At 44.7% G+C, this 25315-nt stretch overlaps 1 protein-coding gene across 4 annotated transcripts in view; it reads right to left on the bottom strand.

Annotated features, from left to right (window-relative positions):
* Window positions 1-109: 109 nt before the first annotated feature.
* The window catches only part of hectd4 (HECT domain E3 ubiquitin protein ligase 4), a 47968-nt gene continuing 22762 nt past the window's right edge, over window positions 110-25315 (bottom strand). For all 4 annotated transcript variants that reach the window (XM_023958576.1, XM_023958574.1, XM_023958575.1 and 1 more), the window contains exons 51-76: window positions 24725-24861; window positions 24508-24634; window positions 23301-23438; window positions 23058-23194; window positions 22820-22980; window positions 22558-22739; window positions 20923-21128; window positions 20717-20847; window positions 20424-20629; window positions 20129-20308; window positions 18638-20028; window positions 18329-18536; window positions 18022-18245; window positions 17774-17919; window positions 17568-17674; window positions 16840-16963; window positions 16282-16472; window positions 15911-16057; window positions 15705-15824; window positions 15443-15598; window positions 15254-15357; window positions 14789-15010; window positions 14535-14701; window positions 14229-14424; window positions 13849-14071; window positions 110-1732 (exon numbers count right to left, since the gene is read on the bottom strand). In XM_023958576.1, coding sequence (XP_023814344.1) covers window positions 1596-1732; window positions 13849-14071; window positions 14229-14424; window positions 14535-14701; window positions 14789-15010; window positions 15254-15357; window positions 15443-15598; window positions 15705-15824; window positions 15911-16057; window positions 16282-16472; window positions 16840-16963; window positions 17568-17674; window positions 17774-17919; window positions 18022-18245; window positions 18329-18536; window positions 18638-20028; window positions 20129-20308; window positions 20424-20629; window positions 20717-20847; window positions 20923-21128; window positions 22558-22739; window positions 22820-22980; window positions 23058-23194; window positions 23301-23438; window positions 24508-24634; window positions 24725-24861 — 5468 coding nt within the window. In that variant the 3' untranslated portion in view covers window positions 110-1595. The remainder of the gene's footprint in view (window positions 1733-13848; window positions 14072-14228; window positions 14425-14534; window positions 14702-14788; window positions 15011-15253; window positions 15358-15442; window positions 15599-15704; window positions 15825-15910; window positions 16058-16281; window positions 16473-16839; window positions 16964-17567; window positions 17675-17773; window positions 17920-18021; window positions 18246-18328; window positions 18537-18637; window positions 20029-20128; window positions 20309-20423; window positions 20630-20716; window positions 20848-20922; window positions 21129-22557; window positions 22740-22819; window positions 22981-23057; window positions 23195-23300; window positions 23439-24507; window positions 24635-24724; window positions 24862-25315) is intronic.

Genomic DNA, 25315 nt, shown 5'->3' on the forward strand with positions numbered 1-25315 from the left:
TGATGCATGAACTTGGCAACCAAGGAGCCAAGAGAGTGGTTTCCAAGAACAGGAAAAAAAACGGATCCACGTTTTAGGAGGGAAAACACAGAAAGAGGAGGAGACATGATCATCCAAACCATGTTTGTACATGAAGACATTTCTTTATTATGACACAAATCTTGAATGCCATTTCAGTTTTTTTCTTTTACATCTGTATAATTCATTTTAGATATGTTACGCTTCTGGTGTGCAGAGGAAAGACAATAAAAGAAGTTAAGTTAATGCAACCATAAATAACTGTAATAAATATCAAGTAAATATACAGCACATATTTTATCGCAACACCTCTTTTGTATGGAATATGTCCATTTTATAACATACCATTCCCCTCCTATGAAGGTGAGGGGGACTCAAAGAGAGAGCATCCATGATAGCAGCGCCTTATCACCCTTGAAAAAGAAGAAGAAAAAATCGGAACCAAAAAGCAAAACTCACAAGCAGATTCTACAATCCACTCTGCAGAATTTTGATTCAGCTGTCAATTCAAGTAAAAGGCTGATGTCACTCACAAAAAAAAAACATTTTTTTGTTGTTTGTTTTCTGTTAACAATGAGCATAATAAATCAAGATGAAATTTAAAAAATAAACTGCCATCATAAATAACTTAAGTCTATTTACAGGCTACAGAATTAACGATGGATAGCATGAAAAAGACAGTTTCTGAAAGAAAAGGCAGGAGTTGGGATAACCTGCCTCCTCTCCCCAGTGTACGTCTTCACTGTGATGTTTCTTGGTGAGGGGGGGAGTCAGGCTTGTTGCACATTCAGTAGCACACACGCGCGCACACACACAAATTAAATGTAAGAGCAGCTCATGAAATCGCCTTCAAAAACCAGACAGGTTGGATGAACCTGAAAAACCCTCCTTTGCTGCCACACCAACTCAGATATTACAGAAAAGATTCAATAAAACTAAAAAAAAAATCAATGAATTTTTTTTTGTTTTTTTTTTACATGCCTTGAATATCCTCTCTTTGACACCCCTAATAAAATGTACTTTTAGGCATAAGTTATTTGTCCATTAGCAGGATGTGTTTTCAAACAGGCTGTAAAACGACATATTGTCCTGTACAGCATTTCTTTTTTTTGTTCGGAGCTGCTCAAAAACAGGCGCAGCCACACGTTTCCTCTTTTTCTGGAAGAAATTGTACCTCACCCTCCAATGTCAAGTTATGTGATGACAATCATTTTGCTTTTTCATCTCACATATAGCCAGGATAACACTCTCAGTAAAGACCCTTGCAGCAAAGGCATGGATAAAGAAAAAAGAAGGCAAAGAAAAAAAACCTGTGACAGTTGCTTTCACTTCAGTCTTCATATTCAGTGCAAACCGGCATCAATCTTTGCAGAAAAGTCAGTGCTGATCTAGATCATCTTCCCTGAATTCTCTATTCATGGAATTTAAATTTTGGATTAAATGCAATAAAAATCTGTAGGGAAAAAACAAATAATATCTTTTGTAACTCAGGCTTGTTGGTGCAGCAGAGCCAGAGGTTTTAAAGGGGAGGAGTCAAAAGTAAGATATACACGGGAATGATGGGTCATCAGCTCTTCTTAACCACTCAGAGGGTCCTCGCGGTAGTGGATGGCATAGCGTAGCTTCTCCAGCATCACATCCAGAGAGGTGTACTGGGGCAGTTTGACCATGAACATGCAGGTCTCCACGCGAATGTAGCGGGAGTCTGACTGACCTGAGGAGGGGAGGAATCATGATGAGAAAAAAAAACACAACACACACACAAATGTTTATCACAGAAACTGCTTGAAACTATGACAGAGTTTTAGGGCCACCAAAAAAACAAAAACTAAAAAAAGGTAAAATTACGAGATTTTATCTCGTAAATTTAGGAGATAAAAAGTCATAAATTTACGAGTTTTTATTTCATAAATTTACGACTTTTTATCTCCTAAATTTACGAGAAAAAAAGTCGTAGATTAACAAGGAGAAAACACCGAAGTTGTCTGTTTATCGGAGCCTAGCTTGAAGATGAAATATGATGAGCCTTTTGTGAAGCTTTATTTCCAGATTATAGGTTAAAAATTACGAGATTCTGAACCTTTTGATGACTCAAAATCAGATTATTTTCAGTATAGCCGGCTTTACGGGGTTTTTTTTTTTGGTGGCCCTAATACTCCGTCGTATGAAACAGCAAAGGGCCAAGAAAATGCGGTGTTACACTTCTTTGTGACCACACTAATCTCATCTTCAGTAAAAGATAATTGACTCTGAAAGCTCAGATTCCATTTCTGCAGAAGCAGCTAAGATCACACAGAAATCTAACAGTGTCCACTCTGTGCAATAGAATTTACAAAAACAGCTGCAAACTTCATCAAATAACACAAAAGATATGATAAGAAGGGTGTAGAGCAGGGGCGTCCAAACCACGGCCGGCGGGCAAACTGCGGCCCGGGGGTCTGCTTTTATTGGCCCGCAGCAAATTTTGAAAATATAATTGAATATGGCCCGCCCATGGCGCTTGAGATCAACTCTGTTGCACTTCTCAGTTTCAACACTAGATGGAGTCGGTCACAGAAATGTGCTTCTCCACTAAACAAAATTAAGCAAAGAAGAATATTTACGAGTCACCAGAAATGGCAGCACCGAAGAAACGCAAGATATCAAGTGAATGTAGAAGATTTCAAACACGGTGGGAAAATGAATATTTCTTTAAGGCAGTGCTTCTCAAATAGTGGGGCGCGCCCTAAGCGATGCCAGGGGGGGCGCGCGGTGGTGGCGGTTTTAGGCTCAGGTAATAGGCAATTGCGCGGTGCGCAAATTTAACGTGGGGGCGCCGGTGACAGCGGCTCAGTGGTTGGAAAAAAATCTGTTCTATCACATAGTTGTCTTCTTCTTCTTTCTCTTTCGACTTTTCCCATCAGGGGTCGCCACAGCGAATCATCGTTTTCCACCTCACTCTATCATGGACATCTTCTACCCTAACATTAGCCAACTTCATGTCCTCTGTTAAGACATCCATATATCTCCTCTTTGGCCGTCCTCTTGCCCTCCTGCCAGGCAGCTCCATCTCCAACATCCTTCTACCAATATATCCACTGTCCCTCCTCTGAACATGTCCAAACCATCTCAGTCTGGCGTCTCTGACTTTGTCGCTAACACAGGCAACATGAGCCGTCCCTCTGATGTACTCATTCCTTATCCTGTCTAACCTGGTCACTCCTAAGGAGAACCTCAACATCTTCATCTCCGCTACCTCCATATCAGCCTCTTGTCTCTGTCTCACTGCTACCATCTCTAACCCATAGAGCAGAGCTGGTCTCACCACTGTCTTGTACACCTTTCCTTTGAGTCTTGCTGGTACTCTTCTGTCACACAATACTCCTGACACTTTCCTCCAACCGCTCCAACCTGCCTGCACTCGCCTCTTCACCTCTTTTCCACACTCCCCATCACACTGAACTGTTGACCCCAAGTACTTAAACTCCTGCACCTTCTCCACTTCAGCCCCCTGTAACCTAACGCTTCTACCTTGATCCCTCTCGTTCAGACACATGTATTCTGTCTTACTACGACTGACCTTCATGCCTCTTCTTTCCAGAGCAAACCTCCACCTCTCTAGCTGTTCCTCCACCTGCTCTCTACTCTCACAGCAAATTACAATGTCATCCGCAAACATCATTGTCCAGGGAGATTCCTGTCTTACCTCGTCTGTCAGCCTGTCCATCAGCATAGCAAACAAAAAGGGACTCAAAGCGGATCCTTGGTGTAGTCCCACCTCCACCTTGAACTCCTCTGTCTGACCTACAGCACATCTCACCACCGTCATACTTCTCTCATACATGTCCTGAACTACTCTGACATACTTGTCTGCCACTCCAGACGACCTCATACAGTACCACAGCTCTTCCCTTGGCCCCCTGTCATACGCCTTCTCTAAATCTACGAACACACAATGCAGCTCCTTCTGACCATCTCTGTACTTTTCCATCAACATTCTCAAAGCAGAAATGGCATCAGTGGTGCTCTTAAGGGGCATGCAACCATACTGCTGCTCACAAATCTCCACCTTCTTCCTAAGCCTGGCTTCCACCACTCTTTCCCACAGCTTCAGGGCTCGACATAGCCATTTGTCCGCTGGCCCGGTCCTGTTTTTCGAGCAGTGCGGACCACAAGACTTTACTTTTCACTTGTCCGCTCGGGCCACTAAAATATCTAACGGTTTATATATTCTTCACCTTTTTCAATAAAGTAAATTTTGCGAAAACGTGTAGATTTACCTCGTCTTCATAATTTAGTTTTTCTGCTAGTCCTGTGTTCAGACTTCAAGGGTTTCTATGGGAAACCTTTGATCACTTCTCCTTCTCTCCCGCCTGCTCGCGCGCGGCATTCACTGCCGAGCACCACGCGGCACGCGCTCACTACTTTTTTTTTTCAAACTTTATTGAATGTAACAATTCAATACAAAACAATGTTAAACAGCAACAACGAAGGCACAAGCCAGTGGGTTATTATTACATTTGATTATAAATCCGACACCGTCACTGAAGAGAGACTGAAGCATGTCAGAGATGTGGAAGACATGGCAGGAATAGATAGGAATATGTTGGATGGAGTAGTGGGTATAATTAGTAGTATGGACAGCAAGATATTTAATGAATGCATTGAAGATGAAACTGTATCCACTAAGCTTTAAGCTGAATGTCAAAGAATCAAAGGCAACTCCAAATACCTGAATCTCAGACTCAAATGCAGTAGAATGTTAAACTACTTAATTTTGTTTTTCTTTACAACACTGTAAGCAGTAAGTATTTCTAGTTAGCTGAATGATCTCAGTTAGACCTGCACAATATGAGGAAAACTCGCGATATGCGATATCAGAGATTAAAATTGCGATAACGATATAATTTGCGGTATATAAACAAACAGCAAAATAACCAAATAACCATTCCCAGTTTAAAAATTATACTCCAAATGACCCACGTTGACATAGGTTACAAACATCTAACATAACAGGGCTCCATCTGATTGGTCAAATGCATTAAGGGATTTATTTGATTCGTTAAATGGTTCAAGCTGCCATTAGATTGTTTTAACACATTTAAGGTTTATGATTTATTGCGATATTTGCCGTTAAAAGCACCATGAAAACTTCTGAACTAGTGTTACCTACTACACTGCAGCGCTCTCTCAAAACATCTGAAACAGACTAGAGCAGATTTAAGTTTGATATGGTCTATTTTCAGTCATTGAAAAGTGTAGAAATAAGTGATGTCACCAGAATGCACCAAATTGCACCATATTAAAAGTTTCCGGGGGGGCATGCCCCCGGACCCCCCTAAAGTTGCAAGCACCTGCGGAGCGGCGGGTCCCGCTATGCGCGGTGTCGGGCCAGTAACTTTCAGGCAGGGCCAGTAAGTTTCAAAAACTACTGGCCCTGTGGGCCAGTGCAAATTTCTGGGCTATGTCAACCCCTGAGCTTCATTGTGTGGCTCATCAACTTTATTCCTCTATAGTTGCTGCAGTTCTGCGTGTCACCCTTGTTCTTAAAGATCGGAACCAGAACGCTTCTCCTCCATTCCTCAGGCATCTTCTCACTCTCTAGAATCCTATAGAACAGGGGTCGGGAACCTATGGCTCGCGAGCCATATATGGCTCTTTTGATGGTCACATGTGGCTCGCAGACAAATCTTTAATTATAGTTTTTTTTTTTTTTCATTAGACCAGTCCTCCTCGGGCGCGATGCGATGCCAGAGGCGCGGAGTAGTAGCAGTGCTTAGAGAGAGAAATCTGCGCCAGCGCTATCAGTTACTATTATCTATTATTTCACAGAGTTTGTACCAGCTGGAAACCTGTGAATTGACGTGCCTAAAACTGCGCGCTCCCGTCTCTGAGAAAGAGCGCGCAGATGCGGGGACGGGATGTGTGAGGGAGAAAGCAGAGGGTGGGGCTGAGGGGTTGTGGGGACCGGCAGCAGGTGAATCGCGCAGGGATTGTAAAAACGTAAAACCCGCTTCCCGTCACTCACTGCAGCGTGTGAGTGTGTGTTTGGCTCCCCGTCTGCATGTGAGCAGTCTTTGTCACATCTACAGAACATTCAGACCTACGATCACGTTTAAAGTCTCAACGCCTGAACGAAGCAGAAACTCACCACGTATATCAACCAGACTAGACCATCAGCAAAACTACCACGAGAAATACTCATCATTTATTAGCAACAGAATAACAATGTTATTAAAAAGAATCCACAGACTTATTGTACTTTAAAAATGTTGAAATTAAATCAAATGCACACATTCATTTGTATATTTAGTTTTAAACAAATTGTCGCGGACTGAGTTGGATGGCTGTTGGGCCGCGTTAAAAGTTCTGGAGTTCATTGAACGCGTCAAGCAGAGATCTGATTGGCCCTCAGTTCTGTCGCTCAGCCTGTTGTTAGGTAGTTTGGACCAATGGGGTTCAGCTATGGGCCGAATAAGGGAAATGGGAGGGCTGCAGCGGGAGCAGGGGAATATAAAGTTGGGAGAAGCGCTCTCGTGTCGGCGGGAGAGATTCAGGAGTTGCTGAATTAATTGAACGGCGTTTGTTGCGGTCTGCAGTAATCGGAATAAAGAACTTTAAAAGAGGTTAAGTCTCCGTGCCTCAGTGTGGGGAAGGGACACTACATTATTGTATGGCTCTTTCGAAATTACATTTCAAAATATGTGGCATTTATGGCTCTCTTGGCCAAAAAGGTTCCCGACCCCTGCTATAGAACAAACTCGTTAGAAATTCCACTGCTGTCTCTCCTAAGCACTTCCATACCTCCACAGGTAGGTCATCAGGACCAACGGCCTTTCCGCTCTTCATCCTTTTCAGAGACTTCCTAACCTCATCCTTTCCAATCTCTGCTACTTCCTGCTCCACAACAAACACATCTTCCTCCCTTCTTTCCCTGTCATTTTCCTCGTTCATCAGCTCCTCAAAATACTCCTTCCATCTTTTCTGTACACTCTCCTGGGTTGTTAGCACCTTTCCATCTCTGTCCTTAATCACCCTTATCTGTTGCACGTCCTTCCCATCTCTGTCTCTCTGTCTGGCTAGCCTGTACAAGTCCTTCTCTCCTTCCTTTGTGTCTAACCTGTCATATAGCTCATCGTAAGCTTTCTGTTTGGCCTTTGCCACCTCTCTCTTCACTCTACGCTGCGCTTCCTTGTACTCCTGTCTACCTTCCTCAGTCCTTTCTACATCCCACTTCCTTTTAGCCAACCTCTTCCTCTGGACGCATTCCTGTACTTCCTCATTCCACCACCAAGTGTCTTTACCGTCTTTCCTCTTTCCAGATGACACACCTAGCACATTCCTACCTGTTTCCCTGATAATCTCTGCTGTAGTTTCCCCAGTCATCTGGAAGCTCATCCTGATCACCCAGGACCTGTCTCAACTTCTGCCTAAATTCCTCACAAGTTTCTTCATTCTGTAGCTTCCACCACTTGGTCTTCTTTTCTGTTTTCCCTCTCTTCTTCTTCCTGATCTCCAGAGTCATCTTACACACCACCATGCGGTGCTGTCTGGCTATACTCTCTCCTACCACCACTTTGCAGTCATTAACCTCTCTCAAATGACCTCGTCTACATGGGATGTAGTCCACCTGAGTACTCCTACCCCCACTTCTGTATGTCACTCTATGTTCCTCTCTCTTCTGGAAGTAAGTGTTGACTACAGCCATTTCCATCCTCTTCGCAAAGTCCACCACCATCTCTCCCTCCAGATTCCTTTCCTTCACACCAAACCTGCCCATCACCTCCTCATCACCTCTGTTGCCCTCACCAACATGCCCATTAAAGTCTGCTCCAATAACAACTCTCTCTCCTCTGGGAAAACTCTCTATGACCTCATCCAACTCACTCCAGAATCTCTCCTTCACTTCTAACTCACAGCCAACCTGTGGCGCATACCCACTGACTACATTCACCATCACCCCTTCAATTTCTAACTTTAGGCTCATCATCCTGTCTGAGACTCTTTTCACCTCTAGAACACTGTTTACAAACTCCCCCTTCAGAATCACTCCTACCCCGTTTCTCTTCCTATCAACACCATGATAGAACAGTTTGTATCCTCCTCCAATACTACGTGCCTTGCTGCCTTTCCACCTTGTCTCCTGCACACACAGTACATCTACCTTCCTTCTCTCCATCATGTCTGCCAGCTCTCTGCCTTTCCCTGTCATTGTGCCAACGTTAAGAGTCCCTATTCTCAAACCTATGTTCCTGCCTTTTCCCTTCTCTCTCTGGCCACGGACCCTTCTGCCTCTCCTCTTTCTTCGACCAACAGTAGTAAAATTTCCACCGACACCCTGTAGGTTAACAGCATCGGTGGCGGTCGTTGTTAACCCGGGCCTCGACCGATCCGGTATGTCTAAAGTGTTGTGGATGATTCGCATGGTTATTTTGGCAAATTTTTACGCCGGATGCCCTTCCTGACGCAACCCTCTCTATTTATCCGGGCTTGGGACCGGCACAGAAGTAACTGGCTTGCAACCCCTGTGGCTAGATTCAGAGGCGGTTCTTGATATGGGCGATGTGGGCGGTCGCCCAGGGCGGCATTTCATAGGGGGCGGCATTTGCCGTGCCCGATGCTATGCGTTACACATAATGCGCTGCTCTATTCAAAGAGGAAGCTTTGTGCTTTTAATTTGAAATTGCTTCAGCTGCCGACACTTAACACTTTTATTTTGGCACATCACACTCTTAAGAATGTCTTCATCCTGTTTCCTCTTCACACTTATGGTGCAAAAAAAACCCAGATGAAATAACTCAGAGTGAAACAACGTAAAACAGGCACATGAAAAGGAATTAGGCAGAACAAACACCCGTACTCAACCCAATTTCGACAAAAGCAGGCAATGGGGATTATTTCCCACAATTACTTGCTCTGACACAGCAGACCCGACGCGCACGTGACCACCGCCCTCTGCTGCAAGATGCTTGCGGCCACACCTCTTTGCGGCAGTCTTTGGAACATAACAAGTCAAAAAACTCGAGAGGGGGGCGCAACTCGCCGGTGGCTGGCTGAATCACACTAACATGTGATTGGGAGTCTTTTTCTATTTGACAATCAACTCTGACAATCAACGCGCCCCCCGTCATAGAGACGGAGCCGCGTGTGTCAGAGGGAGGGGGGGGGGTTGTTACGGGGGGAGAAGGGAGGAAGCACCCAGGCGCAGAGAGCGAGAGGAGGCAGGAGGTTGCAGGGGAACGGGGGCTTTAATAAACAAAACTAAGGACACTAAACCAAAACCACTGCAGACGGCAGGCTAGAAACTCGAAACACTCGAAACGGGGGGAGCAGACTAACATACTGACTAACATACTATGGACCAGCCCAGGAGGAAGGGAATGACAAGATTTAAATACATACAGACAACCGAGACACAGGTGAACACAATCAGGAAGGATGGGGAACCAAAGTAAAACTCACAACAAAAACGAAACAGGAAACCCTACAAAGTCAGGAAGTTAAACTCAAAACATGCCAGAACAAAAAGGAAACACACTACAAGGGCAAAGAAACAGAAACCGTAACAGGGGTGGGGGGCGCAGACCATTTTTTATGGATTGAGTTATTTTGGAGGATTTCTGTTGTTGGTGTTGCACAAATTTAGGGAAATGCCAAATATTTTTGGAGTAATCCCACTGATGAATTCTATGATTTAGTCTTTAATGTTTTATAAGACATAAAAATATTAATCACAATAAGTTTCTTTTTAGATCTAATCCCTCTGATATGTTTCACAAAGACACACACAGGACGTCACACATTAAGAAATTATTGCTAAAAATGAAGCAGGAGTCTAACTCTAAAAAAATGCTCTAAAAATGATAAAAGAGCAAAAAAAAAAAAAAACGGAAATATTTGGTTTGTAATTTCTTATTAATATTTCCAGGCTTTCTTTGTTTTGTTCTGCAGCATGTTCATATTTGTATAATTTTGACAGAATATATTTCTATGGAGAGCAAAATATTACAAGTTATTTAGGGCTGCATGGTGGCGCAGTGGTTAGCGCTCTTGCCTCACAGCAAGAAGGCCCCCGGTTCAAGTCACGGCTGGGGGACCTGAAAAATACATCAATAGGGGACCTTTCTGTGTGGAGTTTGCATGTTCTCCCTGTGCATGCGTGGGTTTTCTCCGGGATCTCTGGCTTCCTCCCACCGTCCAAAAACATGCTTCATAGGTTGATTGGCAACTCTAAATTGTCCCTAGGTGTGAGTGTGAGAGTGAATGGATGTGTGATTGAGGATATTCTACCCTGAGACAGACTGGCGACCAGTCCAGGGCATCCCTTGCCTACGCCCAAGTGGCCGGGATAGGCTCCGGCAACCCCGTGACCCCGAAAGTGAATAAACGGTAAAGAAGATGAATGAAAGTTCAGTTTAAAAGGTTTAAAAGTTTAGCTTTAGTGTGTTCAGTAAATGTGTATATTCTTCGGCCCAAAACCTTAAGTGTGTTTTTAACTTAGGCCCCCTGTTTGACTGAGTTTGACCCCCCTGTAATACGAGTCTAGAAAATTCATGCATTTTTTGTGTAAAATGGCTAAATAGAATATAGGGAGCACAACAGGATGTTGTCAAATTTTGTATTTGTCGGGGGGCGCCTGTGGGGTTACTCGCCCAGGGAGTAAGTTAGTGTAGAACCGCCACTGGCTAGATTTATCACATAGTTTGTAGCAGCCTGAAACCTTTGAATTCCCGTCCCTGCAGCTGCTCCCGTCTGTGTCACACGCATGAGTGAGAAAGAAAGGGGAGGGGTGGTGTGGGCTCTGTCTGCCAGGTGAATCGGGGAACGCAGAGGAGAGCTGCCTGTTGCCCAACACAGGATCATTTCGTGCCTTTAGGTTCCTCAGCTCATGCTACAATGTCATTCTTTATGAACTATTGTAGACATTTTGATGACGTGTCTTTATTTTCCGTCAAGGTTTTCTTTGTCTGTCTGTCGTTTAGTTCAGTGTTTTTCAACCTTTTTTGAGCCACGGCACACTTTAACCCTGAAAAAAATCCCGCGGCACACCAGCATCCAAAAAAAAAAAAAAAAGCAGAAATTCATGGTCTGTATTGATCGACAGCGCCCCCCCCCCCCGCAATCTCACGTGAATTTTTGGCAGAAAAAGCAGGAAGTTGCGGCTGTTTTTTTCTAAGAGATGAACCACCAGCTAAAGCTCGTCTTTAGCTGGTATATTTGTTAGAACTGAGCGACTTTATCAGCAGAATTAAGAACAAGGAAGTGAAGACTTTAACCACTTCTGATTGGTCAGACTGATGACATATGATTAAGCCTTCAAGAATGATTGGCGGAGACAGTTAAAGGGGCGGGACTTGTCCTTACACAGTTATAGCTGCAGCTAAATCGCGGTACCGTGATTTTTATCAAAATGTCTTTAATAGAATTAAATAAACACAAAGCAAAAGTAATTTTACGATCTTTTATATTCCTAACTACTTAGTGTTTTATCAGGGCCTGTTTGGATGAACAAAGAGCTGATTTCCTGGAGATGGAAAATGTTTTTAAAACAGTGAATGAGGGCAATTTCTCCACGGCGCACTTGACCATCTCCCACCCGCGGAACACTAGTGTTCTGCGGCACACTAGTGTTCCGCGGCACACTAGTGTTCCGCGGCACACTAGTGTTCCGCGGCACACTAGTGTTCCGCGGCACACTAGTGTTCCGCCCGCGGCACACTAGTGTTCCGCGGCACACTGGTTGAAAAACACTGGTTTAGTTGGTGTTAGACAGACAGAAAGACATCAGGTAATGCAGGAAAACAGCTGCCCTTTATGAAATCAGAAATAAAGAATCATCATTTAGAATAAAAATGAGCACAATGTTTTTTATCTATTTCTTCAGACTAAAAAGGTTAAATCTATTGGTGCTGCTGTGTTCATGTTTCAGATCAATTTACATTTAATCTTATTTATTGATTGAATTATTTCTCTCATCATCAAATGGTTCAGTTGGTCAAAATGTTTCTAGTTTAAATAGAGGATGACAGATTTTTTAATTTAAGCCTTTTTTCTGTTTTAGACTGTAACAGGATTTCTGTTTCTGTTTCTGTTTGACAAAATAAAGTTAATATTTGTTGAAAGTGGATTTGTATTGCTTTTTTTCCGTTGTCAATGTTTTATGATACAATTTTAGGTATACTTACACAAATTTTATAGACACTTACCTAATGTATTGTCACCGCGCGAGTGTGTGTGGGGGGGTGTGGGTTATGGGGGGGGGACTTTCTTTTTCCTAGGGGGGCGTGGCAAAAAATAATTGAGAAGCACTGCTTTAAGGAAATCAACAGACAGTGTGTCTGTTTGATTTACACTGAAGATGTTGCCGTGATGAAAGAGTAAAATGTCTGTTGGCACTATGAGACCAAGCGTCAGAGCAGCTACGCTTCGTACACAGGTGCCGAACGAGCACAGAAATTCAAGCAAATGCCAGCTAGCCTTCAAGCTCAACAACAGTTTTTTTCCCCCCATCGCGGTGAGTCAACACACGCCGTCCATCCAGGCCTGCTTCACTATTTTCCTCGTGTAATTAGCAGCGTTACACAAGGGCTTGCCGCCTGCCTGTCTCCTAATAATGGCCTCCACGTCTCCCCACAGGCTTCATAAGACCTGATACAGTTGGAGTCCCTGAAGTCAGTTCAGATCACTTAGGCCTCCAGGAGGAAATCCTGCAGGTTCATGTGTAAGTCAACATATTCTTATCTTCTGCTGTAGAAAAGCATCTAAATCCTGTTTAGAGGCAAAGTTCTTAAAGGGCCTATAGCATACAAAATCAACTTTTTGAGCTTTTAAGTGTATTAAAAGGCTAATGAATCACAAAAAACAACCCCAAAGTGGTATTTTGATCCATTCACACTTTTCTGACTATTCCTCTAAAAAGCTGCGCTCTGAGCACCAGTGCCCTCCCAATCCAGGAAAACGAGTGAATTCTCACGGTTAACTTATTCCAGTGAGGAACAGCCCCCTCCAGGAAGAGTCTGCGCTGCCAGCACCGCCTCCACGCTCCACACACACAAACACCCTTTATGTTCTGTTCTGTCTGTTCTTATGTGGGAGGATAAGACCTTGTTATAATTCAATTATTGTAAATCTACATTTTATAAGTGAATAGTTCAATGGCTACAAAAAACATAAATAAAGTTTATTTTTATAAACAGAAAGGTGGGACTTGGTGGCTGTTGCTGGCTTTAATCAGCAAAAAACTGAACTAAATGGCTCTTTTAGTGACCCCTGACCTAGACTAAACAAGCGTGGCCCTAAAAAGCAAGAACCTCTTCAAAACTGATATTTAGGGAATCTTTTTTTGTGTGGATTTAGGGTTTTCTACAAGGACAAAGAAAGCAACAAGCAATAAGTTCCCTTAAAACAGAACAAGGAGAAAAAAGAGGAAAACTTGCAGCCTTCATTCATAAAAACAGGCCTCCATGCTGGATGTTCCAGTTTTCTGCACTCATAATAAGTGTATACAAATGAAACCCCATTTATTCCAACAAAAGCCAAAGTTAGAAACATTTTTAAATACCTAATCTCCAAGTTTCATTATTACAGCCGCCCAGCACTGAAAGGACAGCAATTATGATCCACGCCTGCATTTTCTCATTACAGTCACGTTTTAAAAGAAAATGTTAATCGAAAACTAAAGCACAAATTGTTGTGTGTGCCTAAAGCTGCCATCTCCACTCCCATCATCATTTTTATTTGTACCACAGTCTGCATTTGGTAAATCTGAGTTTTCAAATGTTAGGAGCTAAATTTGTGTGTGGAGCTAAACGTGGGAAAGCTGGAAGAGGAGAAGAGATCTGGAGAAATTACCTGCAGCCCCATCAGGAGGAGCGATCTTCATGGGGTAGGGGGGAACATGGGCTGTGTCTGGGCCACCGTCCCTGCAGGGGCAGGTGAATGGGATTCGCTCCTGGTTGCATGCAAACTTGATGAACTTGCAGAGTTCTTCCTGAGTGAACATCTCCAAGGCGGTCCAAAAAAACTCAATGTGCTGGTCGGTCTCCATCAGACCCACTTGATACATGGTGTGAGCCTGATGATGAAAGAATCAAAACGTCAAACTTTGACGACAAATCAAAGCCTCTTTGATAGCAGTCTCACTTGCTTTGCTACTAGGAGTTTTTTTTTAAACGTTTTTGTAAAATTAAAATAAATGTAGGGAGCGACTTCTGAATTTAATGACACTTCACCTTGAGGAACTCCAGGTTGATGTAAGGCAAGCCGCAGGTGCGTAGCTCTATCTCCAGCGGGCTGAGCATGGTGAGCAGCTGCAGGGGGATGATGGAACCAAGTCCTGCCCGCACCGCCGTCATGCACTCCAGATTCTGCAGCTCTCTGAGACGGAGGCTCCTCACCGCCCGTGCATACACATCCTTGTTCTCCCAGCTTAACAAGCAAAAATAAACACGCACACTTGAGATCTATTACCTCCAGTATCCGTAAAATACATTCAGTATTAGGATTAGGTCAACGGAAACATCCTGTTATTCGTCTACCTGACAGTGAAGCTCCGCCCTCCCTGACAAAGCTCCACCTCTTCACCTGTCATGGTGTAGTAGGTAAACGTGCAGCAGGGTCTGCTCGGGGACTCGGGGCTTTCCCCCGAATGGTGCTGGGAGGAGATTTCAGCACACAGAGCTTCCAGCTCACTTTCATCTGCCACCTGGAAAATAAGGAGAAGAATGTTCAGAATAGTTCATGAGAGCCAGACTGGTACCAGAACAGTTAGATCCTGAGACTCAAAACTAACATTTTCAAACTTCTTGACATAGTTGTAAGTGAGAACATCAGCTTCCTGCAAATCCTGCTCTGGGTCGAGAGGCTCGCCCACCAGGCCCTTCCAGAAGGAACCCAGCAAGTCCAAAGGAAGGGGCACATCTGCGCGGATGGCGATGCCAAGCAGCTGACCAAAGAAGTGCAACAGCTGTTCCTCTGCATAGCTGATAGGGCAAGGAGTCAAGATGTATTTCCCCTAAAAGCAGCACAAAATATATTTTAATGAGCTGGTTATATTGGTAAGTTTTATCAAGAAACTGTTATCAGTCAGCTACAAGTGACAACTTTTATTTTAAAAAAATGCTTTGACATTACAAAGAGAAGAAAAAATGTGCTAAGAGGTAAGAAAAAAAAAGTCCTTGCAGCAGCAGGCCACAAAGAAGACAATACGTCTCAGTAACAAAAACCACATGGTTCCAAGGAGAACATCGTGTTTCACCTTGTTCCGGTTGGCTGAAGCACTGGGACAGGGGAGCAACAGGGAGAGCGCAGAGCTCTGCAACTCCTTACACACCTGCCACAGGAAGTGCCTGAAAGAGCCACCTGTGCACACACATCAGCAACAGATTTAGAAGAAAAAAACATGATTCCACGAACGGTCTAGGATACAGACATAAGGACTTCTAACTTGTGCCATGAACTTCTTCTCCTGTGAAGCGAATATTGAAGGCGTAGGTTGGGTCTCCTCCGCTGGCCAGCTTTACACAAAGCTGGGATGACGGCACGCAAGATAACTGACGTGCTGCCTGGCAGAAATAAGTGTTTTCTGATGATCTGATCTCACCTGCGGGTTCAAAACCACAATACATCACAAGTGTTAACTTAACTCTGCTTCATCAGACGTTCAAATAAAAAACGAACAAACATGAAGACGTGAGAGGAACACATACCTCCAACAATCTCAAGAGGGTCCAGAGTAATTTCTGGAGCTGCATGGTCAGCTGTTCGCTGCACCGTAGCATTCAATACTCTGTTCATCACAGTGACTTTAGTGTCGTAGAAGATCAAACCTGGTTTCAGGGAACAGGGCAGATGTGAATTTCATAAAGTCCAGGAATGAGTGAAATCCTTTCACACGTGCAGATATTTTGCTCACCTTTAGCCTCACACAGCAGAGCGGCAATGCTGTTCTGATACGTGTGTGTCTGTCTTAGCTCCACTAGAGGGAGAAAGAAACTCTCCAGGGTGTTGTTGAGCGACTGCAGCAAAGCAAAGCGCAGGCGCAAGCTCTCCACAGGCACGTCTGCAACAAACAAATGCAAACAAAACACTGAAACTTAAAAAGGACTGAACCAATTACAACCTGAAGCATTTTCTCCAGTTTCTACACTCTACAATACAAAATACACATTCAGAATGGATTCCTGCAAATCCAACTCTGTCGTAAAAAGAAGAGCTGGATTCAGTCATTTCCTTTTTTCTGTTGTACAATCTTTCTTTCTTTTTGTCATGATGGCTGGCACTTACTGAGCAGACAGGCCACACGGGGATCAGCAGCATCACTGGGGTCCAGGTACACTTCATGGGGGTGCAGTCTGGCTGGCGTGATAGCCAGGTGTCGGCACAATCTGTTGATGTACTGCACCAACGCCACATCCATCACCAAGCTCCACTTTCGAGAAGCCTTCTGGGCGTGACGAGTATCAATACAAGTGCATCTGAAAATAGAGAGGGATACTTCTAAAGACAGAGCGGAAGTCAATCGAAAAAGGAAAATTTGAGGATATGCATTATTAAAGACTATAAAAAAACATTTGAAAAGATAAAAATAGACATACAAGTGTGCATAAATGAGTGGTGTAATTCTGGTTTAGCAGTAAAACAACATTTTCTTGTAATCAAACAGAGTCTAAATACTCCATCACCATCTAGAATGAATTTAAAAGGAAGCAGGGAAACACAAGTGTCTTGCCGCTGAATTTCTCAAGCCTTTTAAGAAGTGATTTCCAATTGGCTTTGATAAAGCCTGCATACATGTGACGGTATTCAGGCTGTGGTAGAGCACCTCTGTGGTGATTGACACACCTTTCAAAGTGAAGGTCATAACCACAGGCCAGAATGGCCCTCCAGACGCTACGGACGTCCTGCTTGGCACGATCAAGAGAAAATCTGTGGAAGCCTTCCAGGGTCAAGAACTTTTCCTCTGGAACTAAAACAAAAAACAGGGAACTGTGAGCAGGCTCGTGGATCCTAACGTAAAAACAGACAAAGATTTAGATAAAGCAGCAGTTAGATGTATGTTAACAGAATTAGTCATCATAACTTTGCCCTCCAGCCTTTATTTTTGCATGCTGAAGGTGAAGCAGTTTGAGAGGAAACATGGATACAAATGTCTGCTAACAACGTAAAAGTAAGGAAACATCAATATTTCTGCAAAAGCTTTGATGTTAAAAATAGTGCTGTTTTTGCAGAGGAACTGCTGCCTGCCTGATATCGTTCACCTTAGTGCTGAAGTTCTACCCTGCTGGAGGGTGGATTAGTATTTTTGGAAGCTGCATGCAGTAAATCTGGAACATTAATGCTACTTCAAGAAAAGAAGCAGAGATCTTTGCATCTGGGAAACAGTCGGGATGTGAACAAATTATGCAACAACGAGCAATCACAAAGTAGGAGAAATTTCACTAATGAAAGCCACTGAGGGCTTAGAGTATGTCTGATGAGGTAAAACAATGCATTTCCTCATAATGAGGCCCAGTATTGTTTCTATGCAACAGAACCAATCTTATCAGAGCACATCTTTCATTTTTACAGACCCTCAGTTTTTTTGGCAGGGGATTTTTCTAGATCTTTCTCATCAGGAGGTCTGGATTTTTCTGGGGATTTGGGCTTTAAAACTGTCTTCTTCTCACTCAGTGCAGTCCTGCAGAAGAGGAGCAAAAAACAATGAATATTTTACTGTAGTGACTGCAGCTCTATATTATTTGCAAACAGTTAATTTAATTTGAGAGAAGTAACTCACCTGACGCTGTTGAGTACAGACTTTTCCTTTGTTGGAGGTTTGGTAATGGGTCTCTTGGTACTCACTACCTTCCCTTGATGCTGTTCTTTTCCTGCCTTGCTGTACTTGTTCTTGTTCGGCTTGGTTGTTCCATACTTTCTTAGGATCTGAGCAGAAATGAATTGTTAAACGATAAAAAGTTATTCAGGGACAGCCTAAGCAAAAGCCTCTTTTAACAAGAGTTTTACTGCGAATCACTTGTTACATACCTGAGTAAGCTGATCTTCAAGCATTTTCTTGGGAGGCCGGATATTAGTGAAGAAAGTATGAAGCAGGTTTCCTGGAGTCTGAGAGTTGATCTGCTCTTTGCTGAGGTAAATGTCCGACACCTTCACCGGTTTGGTTGGTGTGAGGCTGAGCATCTGCTCTGACTGCACACAGCTCTTAAAAATGTCTGTGAGAACGTCTCGTGCTCCGGGTACAAGTTTGTCCCCTTGAAACAAACAAATGAAATACTTTAGGTTTCAAGTGAAAACAATAATGACTCCGCGTATTTGATTAGAGTCAAACACAAACCTTTGATTGATTTATCCAGGAAGTAGTCCTCAAGAGCAGAGCTCCCCTGGGTGTCGAACAAACTTTGGTTAACACTGGAAGCGGTGAGGATCTCTTCATTTGTCAACTCCATTAGCTCTTCCTCTCCTTCCAAGCTGGACAAGCCGATCAGGTCACTGCTGTTAAAAAGGCTGGCACGGATCTTTTCCACTTTGGCCCGAGAGCGAACCTGTTTTTAGGAGAAGATGGGGTTTTCTTGCAATCTTTAGTATTTCTGATCAATCCACAATCAAATTGATAAACCATCAATAATTTATAACTTCAACCTACCTCAATGACTGCATAGCCTTTGATGGGTCTGGCTGTGGCTGCGCTGTTATCCATGGAAGCGACTGTTTGTAGAGAGGCGCCATCCACCGAGGTCGTCTCTGTGTTCTCCAGAGGCTCTCCCAGGCTGCCCAAACTGCCGAGGCTTCCTGTGCTACACAGAGAGGTATCAAGGCTCTCCTGACTAGACACCGTCAGAGGGTCGTGCGCGCCTTGCTGGGTGTACGCCACAGCCGCAGCGGCAGCATGAGAAAGAGGAGGAACCGCTATTGGCTCCTGATCAACAGAAAGTTCACTGGCCGTGCGGGAAACTCCCTGAGAGGAGCTGCAGATGGAGGTCTGGCTGGTGGAAGCCGAAGCACTTACACTCATAGCTGGAGTGACGCTGCTGGAGCTATCAGGACTTCCAGGTCCTCCACTGGTATTAAATGGACGCTCAGGTTCAGAACTTCCCTTGCCATCCTGAGGGCTTACCGCTGCATCTCCTGTTTTCTTCTTGGGATCCTCCTCCTGCAGGGGGATGAAGATTTCGTCTTTGAAGAGCCCTCCGTGCGAATTGCACGCCCTGCGAATGGCATTTCGGACCACGGCCTCCTCCAGGTGAGTGGGGATTCCTGAGAGCACGAGGAGCCGGCTGTGGGCAGTGGGACCCACCAGGGCCTGGCAGGCGTCCGTCACTGCATCGCAGGTCACACTCAGACCCTGCGGGTCCTTGCTGGCAAGGTGCCGCAAGATCATGAGGAGAGTGAGGCAGCGGTGGAACCAGAGCATGTCCTCGGGCTTACTGCCTGCCATGTTGAGAAGGGCGCTGTCGCTCTCTGACAGTCTCGCACCTCCGCTTCCACGTTTTCCCGAAACTACGGCTGCCACTGCAGCTGCAGCTCTCTCCCGCTTAATCTTTACCTTTTTTCGTTTGGACAGCAAATTAGGGCTCTGGGGTGTCTGGCCTGGCGAGGATGAGGAGGATGAGGAGGAATCGCTAAGGTTGGGAGCACTGTTAGAGGACAGCGTTCCCACTGAAGAGCTGCCAACATTCAATGGAAGAGTGACCTCTGCCACAGCTAGACACACCTCCATTAGGGCGTGGAAGTACGTTGAGAACCGGCTCTGCTCAGCCCCCAAAGCCAGCGGCATACCTCCGGATGAAGACCCCCCAGTGCCGGCCACTCCAGCAGTCCAGCCCTGAGTTTCCCGATCATAAAGCTTGCGGAGCTCTGTTTGCAGTGCCATAAGCACTGCAAGGCAGGGGTTAAGTAGCAGAGCAATGGAGCTGGAAAGACCAGTAGGACTCTTCCGTTGCTCTAAGTGATGAATCTTCCTCAAAAGCTCTGCCAGCAAGTGAAAGATGAGTTCTTTAATGGAGGGAGCCAAGTCAGTGGTCCAAAGCAAGCCACCTTTGAGCAGGAGGGGAAAAAAAGGTTAAACATTATATGTCTGCATTTTATCTCAACAGATCAGAACGTTGACAGTGGAGTATAAGGAAGTTCATCAAACCTAGAAGCTCCACCACTTGCAGCAGCACTGAAGAGGGCACTGTGTCCAACTCGTCCTCTGATCGCTCAATACTTTCTCCCAGCTTCCATGTCAGTAGCTGCTCAGCAAATGCCATGGCCAGAGGGAACTCTAGTGGCAAGGAATGCAACACCAGTACAGCGCCAGGAGGGGGCGACACTCCTTCAAAGAAAACAGAAAACTCAATTTGAGTGCGGTTTTATTGTATTTTTTTATTCTAAAAAGCTCCTGCATTCATTAAAAAGTAATCTTTTAAGTAAGTACTTAAAGTACTTACCTAATTTAATGTGCACTTTATCCGTTGGTATGATGACAGAGGGGTACTGGTTGGTGGTGGGAGGGGGGGTAAGGCCTGTGTTGGTTGGCGAGGCATCCAGAGGGTAACACACAGCCTCCATTAGATTTAGCTGACCATTTTTACGCACTTTGTGACCCAGGCAGTACACCATCACGTGAGCCCAGGGAGCCTTGTACAGACTTGAGCTAGCAGAAAAGACAGGAAACCAATGAACCTTTCAACATCTGCACTGACACAGTAACTCTTGATTGTCAAAGTTAGAAGCAACTTACTCTTTGCGACAGCCAAGCTGGCTTTCTTTGCAGGACACAATCACAAATGCAGCACCTGGAAAACTGACATCCATGCTAACCTTTGACTCCGAAACAGGGAACTCCTCTGATGTGAACTGTTCAGGTGCATTCTGTTCAAATCAACAACAAAGATGGTCACCACTTTGTGACTGGAGACAACTGCGTTAACTCACAGCGAAGCTGACCTGAAGAAAACAGCAGATCTGCTTTGTAAGATCCAGTAGACTCTCCTCTCCTTGATGCAAGGCACGAGTAATGGCCACTGTCAACCATTCCCGAATGGGCTGAGCATTACCCTGATAAAACAGGTCTGTGGGAGAGCAGCTCTGGCCTTCAAGGTTGTGAAGCACAGACTGAGCCAGTAGAATAGAACTAGAACTAATAGTGCCATCTGCCGCAAGAAAAAAAGAATTGAGAAAATCAGTTTTGAGATACAAATGACATTACAGGAGACATATGATGTCAGTTTGCCATGGTGGAACTATATACAGTCCATCCATCCATCCATCCATCCATCTTCCTCCGCTTATCCAGGACCGGGTCGCGGGGGCAGCAGACTGAGCAGAGATGCCCAGACTTCCCTCACCCCAGCCACTTCCTCCAGCTCCTCTGGGGGGACCCCGAGACGTTCCCTGGCCAGCCGAGAGACGTAGTCTCTCCAGCGTGTCCTGGGTCTTCCCCGGGGCCTCCGCCCAGTGGGACATGCCCGGAACACCTCTCCAGGGAGGCGTCCAGGAGGCATCCGGACTAGATGCCCGAGCCACCTCAACTGGCTCCTTTCGATGTGGAGGAGAAGCGGTTCTACTCCGAGCTCTCCGCGGGTGACCGAGCTTCTCACCCTATCTCTATGGGAGCGCCCAGCCACCCTACGGAGGAAGCTCATTTCAGCCGCTTGTATTCGGGACCTCGTTCTTTCGGTCATGACCCATAGCTCATGACCATAGGTGAGTACTGGAACGTAGATCGACCGGTAAATTGAGAGCTCTGCTTTTCGGCTCAGCTCTCTCTTCACCACGACGGACCGATAGAGCGACCGCATAACTACGGACGCCGCTCCGATCCGCCTGTCAATCTCACGCTCCGATCTTCCCTCACTCGTGAACAAGACCCCAAGGTATTTAAACTCCTCCACCTGGGGCAAGGACACTCCACCCACCGAGAGATGGCAAACTACCTTTCTCCGGTCAAGGACCATGGCCTCAGATTTAGCGGCGCTGACCCTCATCCCAGCCGCTATATACAGTACCCATGCTATAAAGATTGTATTTTATTGTTAAGTTAACCCATACTTGTTTATCAGGCAAACACCAAGGTGTAAGAATTTAAAACAAATGCTTGTAACATTTATAAAACAGTGGATTGCACTCAGCAGGAATTCAATTGAGCAGGAATTTCAACTGTTGCTACATTGTTTTATTAAAACAGTGCACAAGAATCAAAACGAACACATCCAAGCTTAAAAAAGTGCAACCTCAATGTTTCCCAAAAGCAAATGTGAATGGTAAAGATTGGTTCCGCCTTAAATGTTTTGCTAATTATTGCCCCTCCTTTAATTAACAATGAGTCTGTGCTTTCTATAATTTGGAGAAAAGGGACCTAAATGGTAGATTGGAGTATCAATAATATAGCCTCCATTCAGACACTTTTAGCTGCCATCAGTGGGTGAATGTGTGAGTCTAGGGTGAATGGGACTCTGACTGTAAAAATGCTCGGACCTTCAAAGAAGGTAGAAAAGCGCCATCTAAGTACCCCATTTCATGCACATAGGACCATCCCAAAGCAAAAAAAAAACAAAATTTGAGCAGACCCTTGACACTTACCAGGGAGGGGAGGAGCCAACAGCTGATTGGAAAGAAGCTGCAGGTGTTCCAAAGTGATGTCACGAATGGCAGGTATGTGGAAGAGGCGAGTGAATGTGTGCGGATTCTTGGGAGCAAAGATGTTGAGCAAGGCCATGCGGCAGTATAATCGAGCCAGCGCGCTCTCACAGCGAAGAAGTTCCCTGAAGCAAAGCAGACAGTCAGATTCATTCTCAGGTACGTGGTTAAAAACATATGCTCGCACCCTATGAAATAACGTTACCTATGAATCTGAATGTTGCTACTGTCCAGTGAGACTAAACCATTCGCTGCGGTGCGTCGAGAACCAGCGGGCGGGCGCTCGAGCATTTCAATGGGGTACCAGTATCGGACCAGAACACCTTCACTGCGCAGGTAAGTCTCCACCTGCACCAGTTCATTTGCCTTCAGAAAAACATAATGAATCCAGTTTAGTTTGGACCGGAACTTAGAAAACATGAAGCACATTTTGGATTTCTTACACAGTCCACATCCAGCACCACTCCGTGCAAACCAAAGGTCTTCAGCATGCCTCTGATGGCAAATTTAGGCAATGCTGTTCCCCCCGTTGAACTGGTGGTGTTGTTGATGTCAGGGCAGCGGATGACCACGGTCAACCCTGTGTGTAAACACGTAATCGAGATGAGGGAAAGTGCCATTTATGAGCAATTTAGGAGATGAGATGGCATGCAGAGTTTTACATTTCATGCAGGCGTCTCTATTACCTTTGCGGACTTTATCAATGGTGAACTTGTTGGCCTCATCTTTAATGTCCTCGATTGTAGGAAGGTAGAGATCGCGAGGGATGCCACCATTCTCTTCATAAAGAAACTCCACGGTCTGCCTTGCAATATCTACCATGCCTGTTTCCAGACAATCCCAGAATGAGACTTTTACAGATGAGGTATAAAAAACAGGACGTTGAACACCGATGAAGCACATTTGGAGGCTCTTTCAAAATTAAAATTAAATACTGAATGCACGGTGGTTTGGAGGTTTGCACAGTCTCCTCACAGAATGAAGGCCCTGGTTCAAATCCTGAAAGCTTTTTTGAGTGGAGTTTGTATGTTCTCTCTGTTCATGTATGGGTTTCTCCAGGCACTGCAGCTTCTTTCCAGAGTCCAAAAACATGTTTCAAATTGCTAATTAGGTGTAAATATGTGTGTGTAACCCTACAATGGACTGGAAAACTGGACATGGTGTATTCCACCTTTACCCTAAAGTAATTGGGAGAGGCTCCAGCAACCCCCATGACCCTGAAAAGGGCAGACCGTAGAAAAAGGAGATTGATGAATGGAATAAATACTAATACTTTGTGTTGGTTTAGCCCACAATGCAGATGTACAAGCTTGCTTCGTGGTTTTCTAACCATTTTCAGTCCAAGTGCTTCCCACACCATGTCATGAACACTAAACCACTAGAGGCACGGAAGGGGTTCTGTCCCCTGCCAAAACACACCTCCAGTTCAGAGTTTCTAATCTCTAATGAGGTCATCCCAAAGATTCTTTAAAAATATTGGACCTTCCTCCTGGGAATTAAGCTTTGAGGGAAACTGCTGTGACATCAGTTAACCACTCCCTCAGAGAATGGGTCAAAAATAGAGGCTTTTGTCAACTATTGGTAACTGAACCACCATCCCAATAGCTGGGAGACAGCTGTTTTACCTCCAACCCATACCTGCCCTGGATAAAGATCAAAATCTTGGGACATAAATAAACCTATAGTCAAAAATGTAGCTAGTTTTTCTTTTTCGCTATGTTGATATGTTATGAGATTACAGATTAGTTATCTTATAATAATAATTTTACTTGTAACTGAGGTAACACTTGCGCCTGCATCATTGTCACTGTCTGAGGCCATGGCAAAGGGGAGTGCTTTAAAATGTGCACTTATTTTCTTCTGCAAGGTCTACACACATAATTTTAACTTTACCCAATTGCAGGGCTCCCTTAATTTGGTCAAGCCCTGATTTCCTCTCTGCCTCGTTACGGAATCGCCTCCGAATTGTAGGGAACACTTTCGTCTCCCAAGCCTTCACCAGAAGAGCGTAATGATCCTCCTAATAAGAAAAACCAAATCCCAGTTAGATGAGAAAATGTCAAAACAGACACTTAGTTGGACTTATTGGAGTTTGGAAAATGTCCCTTACTCTTGGGACATCATCATCATCCTCATCGTCACTCTCATCATCTGCAATAGGTGGGGGATGGGGCTCAGGTCCAGAGGTAACCAGGTTTTCATAGCTCAGCTCAACCTTGTAGTGGCATGAGAGGTCACTGTTGTACTCTGTTACAGTAAAAAAAACAGTAATAAGCAAACTGAAGTAGAACTTGCCAGAGGTTAATGTATGGAATTACGTTTCTGCCAATAAGTGAAAGGGCGTAAAGACAACTAAGCGGGCGTATTTAGGAACTGAGTGAGTGAACCTTCAAACCGCGCAGGCGCAATTCTAACTGAGAAGTGATCTTGCGCGGTCAATTCCTTTTTGCGCGCTCATGTGGATTTACGCTCAGTGTTAAGGGGGCGTTTTTGTCACTTTTGGGGCAGGAACCTTTCTGGTTGATCTGATTGGCTGAAATTTGCTTGGCTTATCGGCGAGGCAGAGGGGCGGGACCTTCATTTTTCAGTGCGGGGGGGGGTTAACAGGCGGCTCTTGAGCTGCGTGCAGCTCTCTGCCTTTTATCATATTTTCTATATTCAGTACTTTCACAACCTTATGGTTCTTAAGGTCTTACATTTT

Source organism: Oryzias latipes, chromosome 9, assembly GCF_002234675.1.
Source record: "Oryzias latipes chromosome 9, ASM223467v1".
Taxonomy (NCBI): domain Eukaryota; kingdom Metazoa; phylum Chordata; class Actinopteri; order Beloniformes; family Adrianichthyidae; genus Oryzias; species Oryzias latipes.